The sequence below is a fragment of the Teleopsis dalmanni genome, chromosome X, assembly GCF_002237135.1.
Source record: "Teleopsis dalmanni isolate 2A chromosome X, ASM223713v2, whole genome shotgun sequence".
Lineage (NCBI taxonomy): Eukaryota > Metazoa > Arthropoda > Insecta > Diptera > Diopsidae > Teleopsis > Teleopsis dalmanni.
In genome coordinates, this window is record NC_051848.1 from 81531897 (window position 1) to 81551288 (window position 19392).

Here is a 19392-nt window from a genome sequence, read left to right on the forward strand (position 1 = left end):
CAGTTACTCCAAAGGCAACAGTGCTTTCGTGAATTTTTACGAAAATGGAAAAAGGTGAATTTCGTGTGCTGAGTAAGTATTCGTGGCCAAAATCCACGAATTGGGATACCAACTGCTTCCCTATCCAGCATATTCTCCAGATTTAGCCCCCTGGGACTATTTTCTGTTTCCAAACCTAAAGAAATGGCTGAGCGGTAACAGATTTGAGTCGAATGAAGAAGTCATTACCTAAACAAACGCGTATTTTGAGAGCTTTGAGAAAAACTATTATTTATAGGGAATAAGAAAATTAGATAACCGCTTGACTAAATATATCGAGCTAAAAGGTGATTATGTAGAAAAATAAAATGTTTATTTGCCGAAAAAAATTTGTTTTATTCAAAAAGTCACTGGCTTACGTATATACGTTAAGGCATATGATGATCGTGCAATGATCTTACATTAAGGTGCCATTAAGGTATATGGGCAATTTTTTTTTTGTAAAATCGGTTGACGGCACCCCCAGTTCGGTTCATTTTACTAAAAAAATAATCTATGTAAAATTTTAGTTCAATTGGATAAGTGGAAATGGTGCCCCAAGAGCCTCAAAGATTGGAAAATAACGATTTTTTCCATAAAATTCATCTTTAATTGCTTATATCTCCGACATATTTAATTTTACATAAAAACTGTCTTCCTAGATAGTTTTCTGTATGTTTTCTACAAAGTTTTTCTGTATTTCTAATAGTTATTGAATAAAAGCAAATACAAGCTAAAATCCCCTATTAAATTTAGGTAAGTTCAATGAATGAATTGTCTACTAAATTTGCTACAAAATAAGTCCAATACTTGTAACATATAGTTATATACATATCACTCAATAAGTCGTGTGATTGACACACAGATGGCGCTGCCATTGTTAAATCCATATACCGCTTATGAAGTACCAACCTTCAAAAGACTATGTGTTAAATTTCATGACATTTCGATTAGTCAGAAAAAAAGTGACAGCCAATTAAGTGAAGCTACTATTGTTATTTTCAAAAAAATGGATTCAAAACAATTTCGTGTGTTGATTTATCATTGCTTCTTGATGAAACAAAATACTGTACAAGCTCAGCAATGGCTTCAAAAATATTATCCAGACTTTGGACTCTGCTCCATCGAAAAGAACCATTTGTTATTGATTTGCTGAATTTAAACGTGGTCATACAGACACCGATGATGGTGAACGTTCTGGCCGTCCAATTGAGGTAGTTACTCCACAAAACATCAAAAAAGTCCAGAAATTGGTTATATGTGATCATAAATTAAAATTGCGTGAGATAGCTGAGACCGTAAGATATCACAAGGCAATGTGTTTACAATTATGCATGAACATTTGACCATGAGAAAGCTCTTTTCAAAGGGGTTGCCGAAGAAAAAAATTGTTTCACCAAAACAATGCACCATGTCACAAGTCAATAAAAACGATGGCGAAATTGCACGAATTACACTTCGAATTACTTCCTCATCTACCGTATAGTCCAGATCTGACCCCCAGCGACTACTGGCTATTCGCTGATCTCAAAAAAATGCTCGCCGGAAAGAAATTCATCTTAAATGAAGAAACAATACGACCTGGGGTGAACTAAATGAAAAAACAGCTAAATCGGTTTCAGCCAAAAAAAAATGTGGAAATATACTAACGATGAAGAAAGTGACACTCAATCGGTAAGTAGCGTTAAAAGCACGCCAAGAAACACTACTATTTGTACAAAAAGCCGTAGTGAAGCAACGCAACCAGAATAGCAACGGGTAAATTCGTCAAAAAGAAGTCGTTCAAGTCCCCAAAGTGCTCGACAAAGTTTAAACATCAAACAAAAGAAACTGGATACCTATTGGTTGTCAACTGAACTAAAAAAAAACTCTAACCGATATTCCGTGCTAGATAAAGACTCTCATTCATCAGAAAAGCCCAACGAGCAAAATGAAAAAATTATAATCCCAAAGCCTCCTCCAATATTTGTTGCAGGAGTCGGTAATATACAACCATTAAGGCAGCTTCTAAATGAAATAGCCCCTAACGAATATGACTTAAAAATACTTGCCAGCAATGAGGTCAAAATACAGCCTAGTAGCTCAGAAAAATACACCGTTATCACTAAAGCTCTTGAAGCTAAAAAAACAGAGTTCCATACCTACAAACTCAAACAAGAGAGAAGTTTTAATGTTGTATTGAGAGGCATGCATCCTTCTATGCCAGTCAATGAAATCGAAGAGGCAATAAATAGTTTAGGCTTTAAGGTGGCAAACATAAGTAACATACGTCATGGAACAACCAAAAATCCACTCCCGTTGTTTTTCATTGGCTTGAAACCGTCAGATACAAAGAAGAGTATTTTTAACTGTTACAGCTTGTTGCATACAAAAATTACATTTGAGGCTCCAAGAAAAAAACGCGAAATTCCGCAATGCTCTCGTTGTCAGCGCTATGGCCATACTAAGCATTACTGTAAACTAACGCCCCGCTGTGTAAAATGCCCTGGAAATAACTTAACATCAGAATGTACTCGTAATGTAGTGGACAATGAGGTAAAATGTGTATTATGCAATGGAAATCATCCCGCTAATTACAAGGGCTGTCAAGTATACAGGCAGCTTCAACAAAAAGCGTTTCCACCTCTCCGTAGGAAAGAAGTCACTAATCCACCAACGCGCACAGAGTTTGTTCAAGCTGGTCGAACATACTCTAATGTCGTAAGTAATGGCCAAACCATCATTAGTGAACCATAAACAAGATCAGAAAACAATGATATGTCAAAGTTGAAAATGATGCTCAAAACACTAATTCAACAAATGAGTACTATGTTAAATCTTTTAACCGCGTTCGTCGCTAACACTTCAAAATAATGAGCACGTTTAAAATTGCTTTCTGGAATGCTAATGGGCTAGCTCAACATAGCAGCGAATTACAGACCTTCCTCACTGACAAAAATATTGATATTATGTTAATATCTGAAACCCACTTCAACCAAAGAAGCCATCTCAGAATTCCGAAGTATTCTATATACAGCGCCAACCACCCATCTGGAAATGCTCGCGGAGGAGCTGCGATAATAGTGAAATGCGATATCGATCACTCTGTGCACAACAAACATGAAAAACCATTTCTTCAGTCAATATCAATAACAGTTGAAAAGAATAAAGGTCCAATTTGTATAGCCTCTATCTATTGCCCAGCAAACCAAAAAATTAAAAGTCATCAGTTCGAGGAATTTTTCCACACGCTTGGTCAAAAATTCATATCTGCTGGAGACTTCAATGCAAAGCATACTCACTAGGGCTCCAGACTAATCACACCAAGAGATCGCGAATTGTTTAAGAATATGCAGGCTAACAATTTGCTTCACGCATCAACCAACTCACTGGCCAACAGGCCATAATAAAGTTCCAGACGTGATCGATTTTTGCATATTTAAAGGCATTTCTAGCTCATTATTATCGATACATTCCAGTTTAGACCTTTCCTCAGATCACTCCCCCCTTATTATGGAGATGAACTCAAAAATCTTTGTAAAGAACAAAGAGCCTCGATTATACAACAAAAGTACAGACTGGAGTATTTTCAGAAGAAATCGTGAAGACAAAAGACGTTTGAATGAAGCGATAAAAACACTTAGAGAAACCCTAAGGGAGAACAAAAACAAAAACATTGAAATATACCTATCTGCATTGTCTCTCAGTGAAGCATCCGACTATTCTTTATTGCGGGCCACTCGCAAGCTGAATAGATTAATGTCACATATTCCTCCACTCCAAAATGTATAATGGACAGTGGGCTAGATCTAGAATCGAAGTAATTGCTGAAATTGAAACCTATTTTGAGGTAAAAGACAAATCCTCCTACAAACTCGGCATGGAGAAGTTAGAAAAGCGTTGGAATGATTGTATTGCCCTTGAAGGAGATTATATTGATGAGTAAAATCGATTTTGGGCAGAAAAAATTTGTTTTTCTTAGTTAGTCACATTAGTCACCATTTGTATAATTGTACCATTTGTATATGTGATATAGGAAAGTAGTGGTGTAGAAAAAAGAAAAATGGCAATAGATTTCTAATGTTTCGATATTAGAATAAAAAGTTGTTAATAAATTTATATGAATATAGACATATTGATTTGCAACGATAAACATAAATACATAAATACTTATTCCCACACAATTATTACGACTTATTCTAGAGCATGTTAAATTCTTGATGGGCAGTTTAAGCAAGAAGCAATACATTGCTTCTTAGCTACTAAGAAAACAAAGAAGTACAATTAGAAGTATTTCTTTAAACTAATTGCAAATTTATGCTGAAATCTTATTCTCATCAAAAAAAGATAAAAAAGGCCGTGAAAATAGCACTACTGCACACATATAAGGCAAATAAACTAATATATTAAAATATAAATTACTTAGAAGCATAGTCCGCAACTTTCTCTGCTATTGTGGTACATTTTGGAAGATGTTCTAATATTATTTCTACTCTACACTTTTAAATTTCCAAAATCTGTAGCTGAATATCGTGAGAGTCATATATTATCACGCTCAACTCCTTTTCTTTATTCTTTAGTTAAGCATATACATTTAAAAACTTCGTTACTTGCTTTGTTTACACCTGTAGGTGCAACAACTTACCGACTTCTCTTACGAATACCGACCACATCCTTCGATGGCAACATCATATATTTCTGGTTAATATCTGTATCAGGATCAGACTGCTCTTTAGCTTGATTAAGTGTTATATTATTCCCAATAACAGCTCTATCTACTGCCGCAGACAAAGCCACCGACGAACGTCTTGTATGAATTCTTCTGCTGCGAGTCTTCCACAGCAACAGATATAGCGAATAACGAACATCTTGTATGGATTTGTGATGCATATTCGTCAGTATTTGATTTCTCCTCAGCAATAAACATAGCGACTGATGAACATGATATCTGGATTTGTGCTACATTTTCGTTAGTGGTGGTCTTTCTCATAGCAACAGACACGGGAACTGACGAACGTTTTGTACCGATTTGTGATGCATTTTCTTCAGTACTATCTTTTCTCACAGCTACAGACTTAACGGCAGACAAACGTGGTGAACGGATTTGTGCTGCAGCTTTGTTAGTATCATGTTAAAGTCAATTAGAGCTAATAATAAGAAAGAAGTCATATATATGTTACACAGACATCTTATTTCAATCTTAAGTTCTTAATTACTGAATTTGAAATGGTTTATTTCTAACCTCGATTGAATGGAATTTAGGTTTAGATAAATACTATGAAGTACTATCTCATTCATTGCTATTTATTGTTATTTTCAGATTCGAATTCTATAACATTTTTATGTAATATAAGTATAATTATTATTTAAAAATATATATAATAATAAAAATATATATTCTTCACATATATAAAAGATTCTTATTTCAAATTTTTGATTCATTGATAATACTTTTGGACGTGTTGTGACTTCGATAGCGATTCCTCTATAAGGATAAAGTGGTTCCCTACACCTTGTTTTACTTCAAAATAACATCGCCGCAATCATGCTTTTAAATATTTTTAGGCACCAATAAAGCATAGATTCTTTCCCATGACATGCTATGCACGAAAATAGATTCACTTGGTATGGTAGTTGTATGGATGGTTGCTTCCAAAGTAACGATACATTATCGTTGATGCAACGATTCCTTCGCCTGTTGGCTAATAACTAATTACACACGACTTTTGGTTTTTGTATGTGAAACACTCTTCACTATAGTCTTTGAAAATAATGCTTGTTAAAAATATTGATTAATTATCAATAAATGATGAATTTATCAAGTTCACAGAATAGGCAATTATTATATTTAAAAAGTAATTAATTAACATTAATTTTGAAGGTTGTGGATTTATTGTAATATTTGTATTCCAAAAATCATTAATGTGCTCCTTAACGGCACTAAAATGTTTTTAATAAATTGTTTAATATAAGAAGAAGAAGTGAGGTATGTGTAATGGCGAGTAATGTTAATATATGAGTAATATTCATACGTTCATTTTTTGTTCTAAAGTTTTGTATAAAATTGATATATATATTTGCCAGAATTTCTTTGTAGCTTTCATTTTGGTGAAATTTGTACTGCTGACTCTTTAAATCACTCTTATTAAAACTTTTAAGTAGAAACATTTAAATTTAATGTTTAGTTATCCATGAAAACGTGTTTCTTATAATGGATAAAATGTTTCTGCTATAATTTCATCAATTAAGGACATTAAAAAATGTTAATGAAGAACTGCATGTTCGAAATTTATGGATGTGCAATATAATTGTAAAAATCCTTTATCGGATGAAGATTTACTGCCTGTATATATTGTAATGGACCTAATTAGGGCCATTGATAGCTGAGATAGCTCACGGTCTTACAGGTTGTTACAAGAATATTTTTGTTTGTTACCTTAAATCTTCTCATAATATAATTTTTAAAGACTGCTTAATGTATAAGTTTATTTTCTTTATTATTATTTTATTTTGCAATATGTTTATTTCCTTAATTTACAATATTAAATAACTAAATTACAAATATAAAAAAATCTGAAATTATAAGACCATTTGGTATGTTAGGATATTAACCAACGTTACCGACTAAGCCACATTGCGAGGTTGCCAGGAGATAACGGTACTGATTGGGCCACGTTGCAAGGTTAGGAAATCAACGTTACCAACTGGACCACGTTGCTTGATTAGCTGAAATTGATCATTTATACTTTGTGATATTCTACATAAGCTGTGTTTGTAAGAAATTTGTTCATCACTTAAGTTCCAAAGTTGCAGTAAATACTAATACCATTTATAACATCCACCATTCAAAGCAGTACAAAGTGAACGGGAGATAATAAAAATTTATTATACATATATATGCAATATATTGTAATAATCAATTCGGACTTCTGCTACTTTTTTTTATAAAGGAAAACAGTTTGAATATTTGCAATCGTAATATATAGGTACGTAGGTAGGTTGTTTTGTCAATTTATTTTGTGTAGCACACCTTTTCAGTTACTTGCCATCAGAAGGCAGTCCATAGAGAAGGATTGGTTAAGGACCCTTACTGCGGCCTATAGCTTTTCTACAGCAGTAGGTAGTGCAGTATACATATATTTACATATATTTATTTATTCTAAAGCAACTTCAGTAAATACAGTTGACCTGTTCTACGGTCCAATGCAGAGCAAACGAAAATTGCTGATGTCAACAACCAACTCTGTCCCACTCTACGGAAGCGAAATATGGGCTAATTCGCTGAAAGTATAACAGAAACGTAAGAAATTAGCATCAATACAACGAACGGCAGCTCTAAGAGTTGCTTCAGCATACCGTACGGTATCTGAGGCAGCGATGCTGGTCATCAGTAGCACATTACCAATAGATCTAATAGCCAAAGAAAGGAAAATACGGTGGCAAAATAAGTAACACCAAAATACAACGTTAAATGATCTAGAAGTAAAACTACAAATTCAACAACTGTGGCAACAAAGATGAAATGCAGAAACAAAAGGAAGATGGACAGCAAGATTGATCCCAGATGTGGCAAAATGTTCAGATAAGAGAACTGGCAAAGTAAACTATTACTTAACTCAATTTCTTTCTGGTTGTGGTTATTTTCAAAAATACCTTTTCCGCATTGGCAAAGAAAATGATCCGAAATTCATATACGGAGATGTAGACGAAGACAACGCTGAGCACACCATCTTCAAATGCAACAAATGGACGCTCCATGGTACATCAGAAACGGCAACCTTCACCACAACCTAAATGTACCAACCGTCACTGTAGAAATAAGTAAATTGGCAGTGTCTCATCATGAAAGACTCCGCCAGCATACAAATGAAGAAGCCAACAAATTGCTGGACACTAGCAGCTTAAGAAGGCGATTGAAACGTAGAAAACCTTTGGAACTGGTGGCGCACGCTCAATAATATTCTATACAATGTATTGATATCTATTTAACACATATGTCAATCAATGTAAACGGCTCGTTGGTGAACAATGACTAATTGCTGTGATAGGAAACTTTTGTAACACTTGTAATAATTGTCTCAATAAAAAAAATGTTTGTTATCATTCCCATCTGATTTCATTTCAAGGATTATTTTATCTACATTTTATTTTTATGGATTGATAAAACCTTAACAAGAGAACTTAACTTCAACACTATAACTCATATGTTATACTCTTTTTAGTCATCTCTCTCTTCTTGTAACAGGCCTACGCTGGTTTTATATTTATTCCTAAATTATATGTCTAGCAATTGCATAACTTCTAACATCTATCTACCGTTTTTGCCCTGATCTCAAAACATGCCCCAAAATGTTATAGCGTACATCGAAAATATAATTTTTCTTAACCCTTATATCGTAATCCGCAAATATACACATATTGCATTATTTCTGTAATCCTTTTGTTAAGATTCAACAAAAATTTAATGCAGCATATGTTTCACCAAATGAAGGTACTACCGGCAAAAGTAAGAAGTATTGCTTCCATTGGAAAAATTGTTAAATAATTATTGAAGCTTTCAACAAATTTTAGAGCTTATCACGGACGACATCACCTTACATAACGGCATTATATTAAGCCAACTAAGAAGGGTGGAACAACATCTTGATTCGAGTTATTAATCTTGAGCTTTATTACATGAGAACTGATTTCTCTTCTAGCAGCATTTTATATAATTTAATAAAAGTTTATTTTAATCGTATAGTTTAGCAAACTCCTCATTTCAGTCAAAATTAGTCCGGCATCGAGAAAGTATGTGACTCTTATGTAGATACCGGGATATGAAAGACATGAGGGCAATGAAATAGCAGACCTTTCATTGGTCCAGAGCCCTTCTGCGAAGTTACAAAAAGATTTAGAAATTACTTATTATATGAACGGGAGAAACAAAATCTTCTTGAACACATGGGGAGCCCAAACAAGCATGCGGCAGTCAAGAAGATTCATTGATTCTGAACACATCAAAGTTTACGCTATCCTTAAGCTTAGCAGAAACGATATTGAAATCTGCACTAAATTTCTTACAGGTCACTGTAAACTCAATTACCATATGAAGAATTTAAGTGCGGTAGAAAGTGATTCCTGTCGACTCTGTCATAACGAGAAAGAATCAGCAGAATATATTCTATGCAACTGCTCAGCGGCGGCAAAACGTTGACGTGACTGCCTTGGAAGCGGGATCTTAATCCCAAAGCAAATAGGCAAAATTAAGCCCACAACAACAATTACGAGATTTAAAAATAGTCTAAAATTGTTTTAGTTGGGCCCTTAGGCGCACAATAGATCTTTTAGGTCGGAGTACATTCATAGCTATTGATTTAATAATAATAATAATAATAATAATCGTATATTGAGCCTCCCTCATCAGTCATCACAGTAGGTTGATGACAAGGTACTCCACTATGGGATGGTACATTGTTAGCTAGCTTGTGTCCGTGAAACTGACCAGAAAAATCCACTGCACTTTTTTAAAAAACTTAACAATCACATCAACCAAACCCAAGACCTTAATAAGAACGCATTACATATTTGTATATGTATATATACAACCAAAAACTATTTTCTTATCAGCATTAAAATCGAAATATTCTTTCGAAATTTCCGATGTTTAAAATATCAAGAATATTCGTATGACATTAAAAATAAATGCAAACCATATATACATTCTACATAAACATATAACTTTCTATTATATTTTTCATCTATTTAGTATAAGAGTATACTATAGTTTGGTATACTCAGATAAAGTATAATAAACCTTATCTATTAAATATAGATAATAAATAAAAGATTATCTATAAAGTCCTTCTAAAAAAATTTTCATTTATCTCCGTTTTACATCATTTTTACTCGATTTTATACAATTTTGAAAGTTGTTTTATAATTGACTGATTGATTGATTTAAACTTTTCTTTGTAATTCCAATAAAAATAAAAAACAAATGTCTCTAGTCCATATAGCAGTTCTTCAATTTGATGCATATATACGAATATATATGAACACAACATATATATATAAATTTGTAAAAGAAGTTTATTAATTGTAGAATTTGCAATAAATATAATTACAATGGTCAGATAAATATTGAATCAAAACAGAAGGGATCTCCTTGTTATAGATTTTTTTCTATATTTTTATATCGCTTTATTAGGTCAACATAGTTGAGTTGTGTTTATAATGAACTCTTAAATCAAAATATATCAAATTTTAAATTTATACGAAAAAGAATATTTCTCATTTCATAATTAAGTCTAAGATATTGTATTTTAGTTGTTATTATTAACTCTTATAATTAATAAACAAATAAAAATTACCAAACTGTAATTCAAAGACAATTCTGTTCATCATATATATGCTTTCTTAAACGTCGCATGTATTAACTTAAATATACAGTATAATACTTTTACAAAATTTGTATATGTTTCAACTTCAGTATTTTCATATTTAATGTAGGATATACAGGGTAAGGCGATTGATATGCTACCTATTCAAGCAACCATATCTTTTTTGTGAAAAATTTTTTTTATTGATTCAAATTACAAAAGTTTTTGGAAATAATCAAAATTTCAGAATCCTTTCTCTCTAGCTCGATGTGGCCACCTTTTGCCTCGACTATGGCCTTCAAACGATTAAAAAAATGAGTTACATACTTCACGAATGTTATCTTCGCCAAGTTCCATTATAATGACTTATGAATTTTATCTGAATTTATATAAATTTATATGAATTTATAACGACGTATGAATTTCACGTAGTTGGCAATATCAGTTTCGCAGATATACCTGTGCGTAGTTGGTAGCACTACAATCGCTTAATACTGTATTAAGTATTATATAAACAAATTCACGAAAACTATATCAAGATAAATCTAAGTGCTTAATTTTAGTACAATTTTGTGACGTAGGAAAATGGCAAAAAATGATAAATGGCTACGCCATTCCTTGCTAAAAATTTCTTTTGATATGGAAACAATACTTCCGATATTCGAATAAAAATTTTTGAATAAATTATATATAAATATTTTTGTTCTTAGTATAGATATTTCCCTACACTGCATTTTAATTTGCAAATAAAAATTTAAATTACTTGATTATTTTTCCGACATTTATTACAATTTCTTTTGAAACACGTTACAGCGAAGACTCTCCTGATGGACACCCCTGTTAAACGTACACCTCTCTTGTACAATATTTCTAAAACCAAATTTTTTTATTATTATTCAAAACAACGCTTTTGGGCGGACACTGCTTTAACCCTGACGCTGAGAGGGAATTTCTGCTAAATTCTGTAAAATATCCCTCTTGACCGAACGTGACAACGTGGTCCTTAATAACAGACAAAATTAACAATGTAAAGTTAAAAAAATCTTAAGACAATCGAAATTAATGGAAATTGTGGACTCCCCACAAAAAAGATGTAGCACTTTCCAAATATGTATACTTTGCATAAATTCTATTCAATTTTGGCTAGAAAAATAGATAAAATCTATTTCAACTGGTTTTGTAATGTAATAAATCAGAACATTCCGATATCTGGCCCAATTATTCAAACTAAGGCTAGAGAATTAGTATGAAACTCGAAGTAACTGATTTTGTTGCATCTAATGATTAACTGCAAAGGTGACGGACAAGACATAATATGTCTTTTCGGTGCATTTCTCGAGAAGGTGCTGCTGTGAATGCTCTCGATGTTCATGAATTTTTAGAAAACCTTCTATCCATGCTAAGTGGTTATAGCGCTGAAGACATATATATCGTCGATGAGACTGGCCTCTTCTTCAGAGCTCTACCAAGCAAAACTTGGGCATTTAAAAATGAAGCGTGCCACGGTCTTTTTTATATATAATCTTTTTTATTGAAATATAACCTGAGAGAAAGAAAAAAATACTTGTGATTGGGAAAGGTGCTCGCCACAGAGCGTCTGCATCAGTTAAAATTAAAAAGGTCCCAATAAATTGGCTCTTAAATAAAAAAGCATGGATGACACTCGAATTGATGACACAGTGGATAATGGAATTTGATCGAAAAATAGTTATAAAAGAGAGGAATTCTATTGTTCCTATACAACGCAACATCACACCCTTGTGATCTACAATTAAAAAGTAATAAGATAATTTTTCTTCCAAAGAACACAACTTCACTTTGCCAGCCTTTAAGTCAAGGAGTTATTCAAAGTTTTGAAATAAACTATCGAAGCCTTTAAGTTAAACATATTTTGTCAAACATTGAGTCCAGTTCAACAGATAAATAAATAAATGTAAATCAGCCTTTGAGAAGGTACAACCAGAAGTTATACGAAACTGTTTCAAAAAAACAGGGTTTGGAATCAGGTCAACCGAATTTGATTCCGAAGATGACTTACTCCCAGTAACTATGATTTCTCTACTTGAGCTGTTAAAAACTTTCAAAGAATCTACCACTAACGATAAAGAATTGCTGGCAATAGATAGCAATTTGCTGACAGAAAATCCGGAGGTTGAAAATGTAGAAACTATTGAAAACGATAGTAGTGATTCTAAAAGAAGAACTGATCGACAGCATAAGGTATACACAAACGAAACGGCCTTGATTGCTATTACGAATTTAAAACGATTTTGTAATGACGATTTCATTGCTTTGGAATACGTCAAAAAATAGGAAAGTCAAAATATTTCAGAATTTCACAATTTCAGAATTTTTTAAGAAGCGACTTATTTTTCTTTTCAAAACATCCTATTTTTGAAATGTATTTTCTTTTCTTTTGAATTTTTACATAAATTTTAATAATAAATTTTACATAAATTTTAATAATAAACTCAAAATATTTCATTTCAATATTAATTACTTAAAACAAATTCACCACTCTTTTAACCGAACACTCCTCTTAAACGGACAAGAATTGGCTGATTACGATTTACTGCTCAAGAGAGTTTTCACTGTGCATACTTGAACAGTTTAGCAAGAAGCAATGCAGATATTTTTTTAATTTAACATGTCAGAAAAACTAACAACATATCACAAACATTTAAACTATTTGCAAATTAATTAAAATTGAAGTCTCATTTTCGTTTAAAGTTTGTTTTGAAGATTGTGCAAGTAATACCACTACACTGAAACTAAATAAACTAAAGTAAAAAATGAAGTTTTTCAACGAAAACTATTTGAAGGCCCTTTCCATCAGTTTCTCTGCCATTTCGCAAATCTTTGGAAGATATTCAGATAATAATTCTAATTTCCGATTTTCCAAAACCATCATCTTTTCTTGTATATCGCGCGTGTCAGACATTATCTCGTTACGCTTCTTAATTTCAGCCATATAAAGATTTTCAAAAGATTCATTACTTCCTTTGTCCACAGCTGCTGGAATAGCTACAGACTGTCGTCGTTTACGAATTTGCACCGTCCGCGGTGGAGGTAACATGTTATTATTTGTATTATTCACATCATTGGTGATACTAAAATTATTATTGCTATTGTATGGCTGACTGCCGTATGTTGTGCCAGCAAAATTGTTTTGAATACCACTATTAACAATGGCTGAAAAATGCAAGCATATGTTTATATATAGTTGACTATAACATATATAATATATATACCTTGTTGTTGTTGTTGTTGCTGCTGTTGTTGCTGTTGTTGTTGTAATTGCTGTATATGTGCATCCAAATGCTGTTGGGGATGCGCAAGCTGTTCATTGCTTGGTGTATTATATGGTGTTGTATACATCTGTTGCTGCTGTTGTGGTGTTTGTAGTTGATGTAACTGTGGACTTTCTGTTTCGTTTGCATAGTTAGATTGGTTGTTATATGGATAACTATAATCATCATAAGTACGTTTTAATGTATCGTCTGGATCCGTAAATAATTCTGTATTATAGTTAGAGGCATTACTATTATCGAACATATTTATTTCTGTCGTTTTGGGCTGTAAGTTTAAGAAAAATATTTCATTTAACATATTGCTGTTAAACCAATTAATTTGCAATATCAAAAGTATATATAATTTGGGATTTCCAAGCCAAATAAGATATGGTCTAATTTATTTATAATATCTAAGGTTTTATATATATGTTAACAGATTAGATTTGAAGCGATTTATCGCTTAATTATATGTATAAATACAACTCTACGCAACAGAGATAAAACTGAAAATGACATAGCGGAAGACAACTTGCAGGCCGATTCTAGAAATCGCTATAGCTAAAACTCCATCTTCGACTTTGGCGATTCTGCTAGTTCCATCTACTTTTGCGATTCCGCTAGTTCTTATTTTCGCTTAATATCTCTTCGTTCATTTTCTCTATTTTGAGAAACACCTGATTGCTCCGGATAAATAGTTAAATCGTCAAATATCGTATTCTGCTAAATTGACAATCGCCAAATATAGCAATTGCGATAACGACTTGAAAACGACTAAAATTACTCTTAATTTGATTGTTTTTGGCGATTAGGTTTTTATTGTCGCTAAAAGTAAAATATATTATTCATATTTATTTTGTAATTTTAATTTAAAATATAAGAAAAACAATTATATATATTCCAACGTTTTTATAGCTGTATATAGTGAGAATGTATTTGGCAGACAGCAAAATTAAACATATGTTGTTGGAAGTATAAAAAGTGAATAATTGTGCGGTATTTATGGATATAATTGAATATTTATCAATTATTTTTGTTAGTTATTATTATGTTTTTTTATATATTTTTATTCTACTTAATATATCAGTATAATACAGACGATATAGACGAAAGAGAAGGTCGTTTATTCATTTTTAATAATAGTGACTTATAATCGGAATCCTCATAATGACCCTCAAGGCGTGTGAAAATATAAAGTTTAATAAAAAATATTAAAGTCTTATTATTTAACAAGAGACCTACAGCCAGAATAAAAATATTTAAAAAAACCTTTTTAATAAGAGCTCGAAAAATAAATTTAAAAAAATTTTATTACGTATTTTAGTTTTCTAATACGTTGTGAAATTGTAGTAAAAAAGAAATTGAATTGTAGATGCAACAGTGAACAAAATATATGATTATTATACATTGCCCTTGATATTATTTAAATTTCAGTAATTTAATAATATCTGATTAATAATAATAATTATAATGGTCTATTATATAATTAATCAACAAACCAATGTTCTATTAATTTGTTTTCATTTAAATTTCTTCTTCTTGTTCTTGTTCTTGTTCTTGAGTTAGTGCTATTACGCACTTTTACTCTATAATGGCTTATAGAGTTATAGGGATAGGGCTTATCACTATCCCACACTAGGCTTTAACTAAACTAAGAAATCATATCATTTATTTGTCTTTTAGTTGATGACGGACCTTAAATCAGCATATCTTCCTGAGAGTCCAGAAGTGGACTTGAGGATTGTTAGGGCGGGGTTAATTATCAACTTTAGTGAATAATTTTAGAGCTCTGTCTCTGATATATTTTTTCACTGAATCAATCCTAAGATCTCTATGTATGTCTGTTGATCTAATATACCATGGAAACTTAAACAGTCTTATTAAAGCCAGGTTTTGAGCTATGTGTAATTGCTTTAAGGTAGTATTTTAAAGTTCAAATTTAAATTATAATTCCAACTGATATTTGTTTATAATTTTTTTTATATTTTGACATTTCAATGCTTTTCAGCATTATCCACACAGCCGATTAAATTTAGCAAAGAGATTGTGTTAGCGGAATCGCATGATTGCTAATTCTATGATTGCTAAAGGATTTTAGCTAAGAGATTGAAGTTTTAGCGATAGCGATTAGTGGAATCGTTCTGCTGGCGGAGGCTTACCTAAAATTATTAAACGTCACTACATATTAATTTACCTATGTTATTAACAAATATTAATTTTATTATCTAAATCGAAGATATGCATATTATATAATATGCATATTATTACTAATTTACTTACATCTACCGGTGTGGCGTCATCTCCATTAGTTTTACTAGTTTCACCAGAATTTGTTAAGGGTGATGAACCTGCGGATTTCCTCTTTTTAACAAAATCTCTATTATTTTCTAAAGCTTCTGGAGGAATCGGCTCAGCATCTTTTGTCCGAAATTGATTGCTTAATATTTGTGTTATTATATCAAATTTTTTCCAACGTGCATCTTTCTTAACATCATCTTTGTCCATTTGCTTCTTCACTTGCCTTAAAATGTAACTAACAATATTATATTTCACTTTCATATGCAGTAATTCCACTACAAACCTGTACTTAGCACGCGTTTGGTTAACTTTCGCTTGAATCTCCTCAGGCTTCACATCAATATCGTAACGGGTTTTTAGTTCGAGTGACCATTCTGCAAAATGTAATGTATTTTTACCATGTTTTGTCAATTTCCAATTATCGCGTCCCCATATTTCAAAGAAACGTTCCTCCTCCTTTGTGTTCCAGTAGCGTCGTTGTTTGCCGCTTTTTTCATCATTATTGTCAGTATCTAAGTCCGCAGTAGACGGATTTAGCGGTGCTGGACCATCTTCGTAATCCATAGCTCTCTAATTGCTTTATTTAAATTTAAATTGACGAAGAAATTAGTAAAAGCTGTTATTTGGTAAAACGAATACCTAATAACGCATAGAGGACGCAAAAGTACCCCGGCTTTGTTAAATAACTCTTGATGAATTATTCTTGCGAACAGAAGTACTGGGTCAGGGTGATATAAGTTATTTACATTAAATATCTACAACTTTAGCTTAAAATATTATATCGCACTTAAGTTCCTATAAAGTATTTCTTAATATAATCCCAAATATATAAAAGATAAGAAATTGCTTTCTATGCCTCAAAAATTAAGATGGAACTGACTCTAAAAAAAATTCACAATAGTACAAAATCATTTAGTGGCGAATTGAGTCTTTCAAACGGCAAAAATGCAATTTGCAGAGTGTTAATATTTTTAAATACATTATGTATGTAATAATAATAGGGGTACTTGGATGCTGTTGAGCTTCCTAATATCGCCTCATTGCTACTGCGCACCATATTTTCATTAAGCTGCTCTTCTAACATCTTGGTTTCCCACTCACGCTGTTTTTCCGCTTCCTCAATAAAAAATTTTTTCTGCTGACGAATCAAACTCTTGCATACGCGAGCTTTCGCATAACTTCCCATGCCTTTCGATCGATCAAGTTAAGTATTTTGCACATCAATGGATGGTATTCCATAGGAGTATTAATACTACAATTATTAATATTATTATATATTATTATTATATTATAAATTTTAATACTTACTACTTTTGTTTAATTTGATGTGCACTTTTGTACCAGCCACCGAGTTTCTATATATCTTACCATCCAACAATTTTACTTTTTGTTTTCTACAAATACTTTAATTAAATACTCTTCCCCTTCTTTCATAAAATTTTTTCTTCTTATTTCTCTTTTCTTCATATTTTTAGTTTTTTTGTCAACTACTTTTAAGGTATTTAGGAAAGGCTTAAAATGATGTTTTTTACTAAAAGTGATGTGAATTTGCTTTGAGTGAGCTAAAAGTACTTGAAATCGATTTAAAGAGCCTTAAAACAACTTTTAAGACTCGCGTGAATGGGGTGAATAACTAAATAACTGCGAGATATATTATGAATTTCAGTAACATATTATTCACAAAAATCAAATATCTCGATTATTAGAAACTAAAGAACTGTTTTAATGATTTTAAAAAACTGTTAAAGACTAAGGTAGTCATCATTTTATATACAAACACTTTTTGCTTAATACAAGCAGTGTTATCTTTTAAGTATTCCGTAAATGCCTAATACGAATTTTAAAAGAAGCTATTAGCAACCTTAACAGAATTTTCAGTTTTAAATTCTAACTATCAGATGATAATTACATTAATTATGATTAAAATCTTTGCATGCAAATGATTAAGAATTAATAAAATTTGGTTTAAAATAAATTTTAATACCTGTGTAAATTCAGCAAAAGAATTTATATCGACGTGAAAACAAACTCTGCAAGAAACGTAATTTACATCATTAGTTAAAAAATATTCTGAATTCTCTATTTTTTCTGCATATTCGCGGTAAATTCTTACCTATTGTGAGTTTCCAGCTGACATGTGTGTCATTCTCCATAATGTGCCCTATACATAGTGAAACAATATTGGAGACTTTAATTTACAAATATTCAGAGTTGCAAAGATTACAAATGTTTTCATATTTTTTATATATCATTTAAATCACGAACTACTCGTAATAAAACTTTAGTATAGCACAAGCTGAGAGAATAATATTGGATTCACACCAGAGTTTTGTTTGTAATTTTATCTGTTATATATGTAATTTGTTGTGTCAATTGTTCTTGCTTTCAATACAAAATGAAAATATTAGCTATCAAAAATGAAATATTTTAAATATCCAAAATTGTTCAAAAAAAAAATATTTTAACTATATACATATAATTTCAAAGAAAAATTTTTGGGTGTACGTGAAGAAAGTGTAATTGAAAAGCGGTTTAAAAATTTTAACTTATTAGTTGCTAACAAGTTTAAACTTATTAAGGAATAAATATTCATAACTATATTTAATTTTGTTGTAAAAGGAAATTTTAAAATTTCCTGCATTCTGAACATTGCTTTTAGTTCATTATTCATTTCAAATTTTAATTTTAGCCTTATTTATTTTTTACAAAATATAATTTTCTAGCATTTACATCATTAGAAAACATAGCATTTTTTTTAGCTACACTTAAAAGCTTCCAAAAGCATCTAATAGTAAAAATGTATAACAAAACAAAAAACAAAAATTAAAAATAATATAAATTGTAATCAAAATTCCAGTTACATATGCTGTGTGAAAACAAAAATTAAAAATAATATAAATTGTAATCAAAATTCCAGTTACATATGCTGTGTGAATATGTTATTAAAATACAAAAATTTTGACGTCAAACAAAAATCATTTGATTTTACTAGAACTGTGTAATATATGTCCTATGTAGGGTATGAAATATTTGAGAGATAACAAAGAATAACTTTCAAATGTTTATTTAATTATCAAAAGAAAGAGGATTTCGAATTTAAGATAGTTTACAAACAGTTAATTTTAACAGCTTTGCGAGTATTTATTAAAGTAATATAGACACACTCCAGTTAACAAAGTGATCGTAAAATTTTGTAAAAAATCCAATAAATTAATAAAAAAAAAATTAATTCAATTATATTCTCAATATAAATATGAAATTAACACTTACCAATATTTTAACATAAACGGTAAAACATTTTTGGAAAATATTTATATTAGAAATCTACATAGAACTTAAATGCTAAATTTATCTAATTTTATCATTATTGTGCGGAAATTTAAAAAAAGTAACTTAAAATATTTGCATTCCTTAATACAAAATTTTTCTTACTTTAAAATTAAAAA

General features: G+C 31.1%; 1 protein-coding gene across 3 annotated transcripts; it reads right to left on the reverse strand.

The window, feature by feature from the left end:
• Positions 1-12826: 12826 nt before the first annotated feature.
• Positions 12827-18161, reverse strand: LOC119662569 (probable E3 ubiquitin-protein ligase bre1). Of its 3 annotated transcripts, XM_038072210.1 has the most exons (7): positions 18060-18161; positions 17931-17976; positions 17255-17340; positions 16230-17198; positions 15929-16181; positions 13610-13934; positions 12827-13550 (listed from the first exon to the last, which is right to left on the reverse strand). In XM_038072210.1, exons 4-7 carry the CDS (start codon positions 16508-16510, stop codon positions 13171-13173), a joined length of 1239 nt encoding a protein of 412 aa, XP_037928138.1. In that variant the 5' UTR covers positions 16511-17198; positions 17255-17340; positions 17931-17976; positions 18060-18161; the 3' UTR covers positions 12827-13170. The 3 variants fall into 3 exon arrangements, with proteins under 3 accessions (XP_037928138.1, XP_037928137.1, XP_037928139.1); XM_038072209.1 differs by lacking the exon at positions 18060-18161 and having other exon boundaries at positions 17931-18014; XM_038072211.1 differs by lacking the exon at positions 18060-18161 and having other exon boundaries at positions 12829-13550; positions 15929-16169; positions 17931-18011.
• Between the last annotated feature and the right edge of the window lie 1231 nt (positions 18162-19392).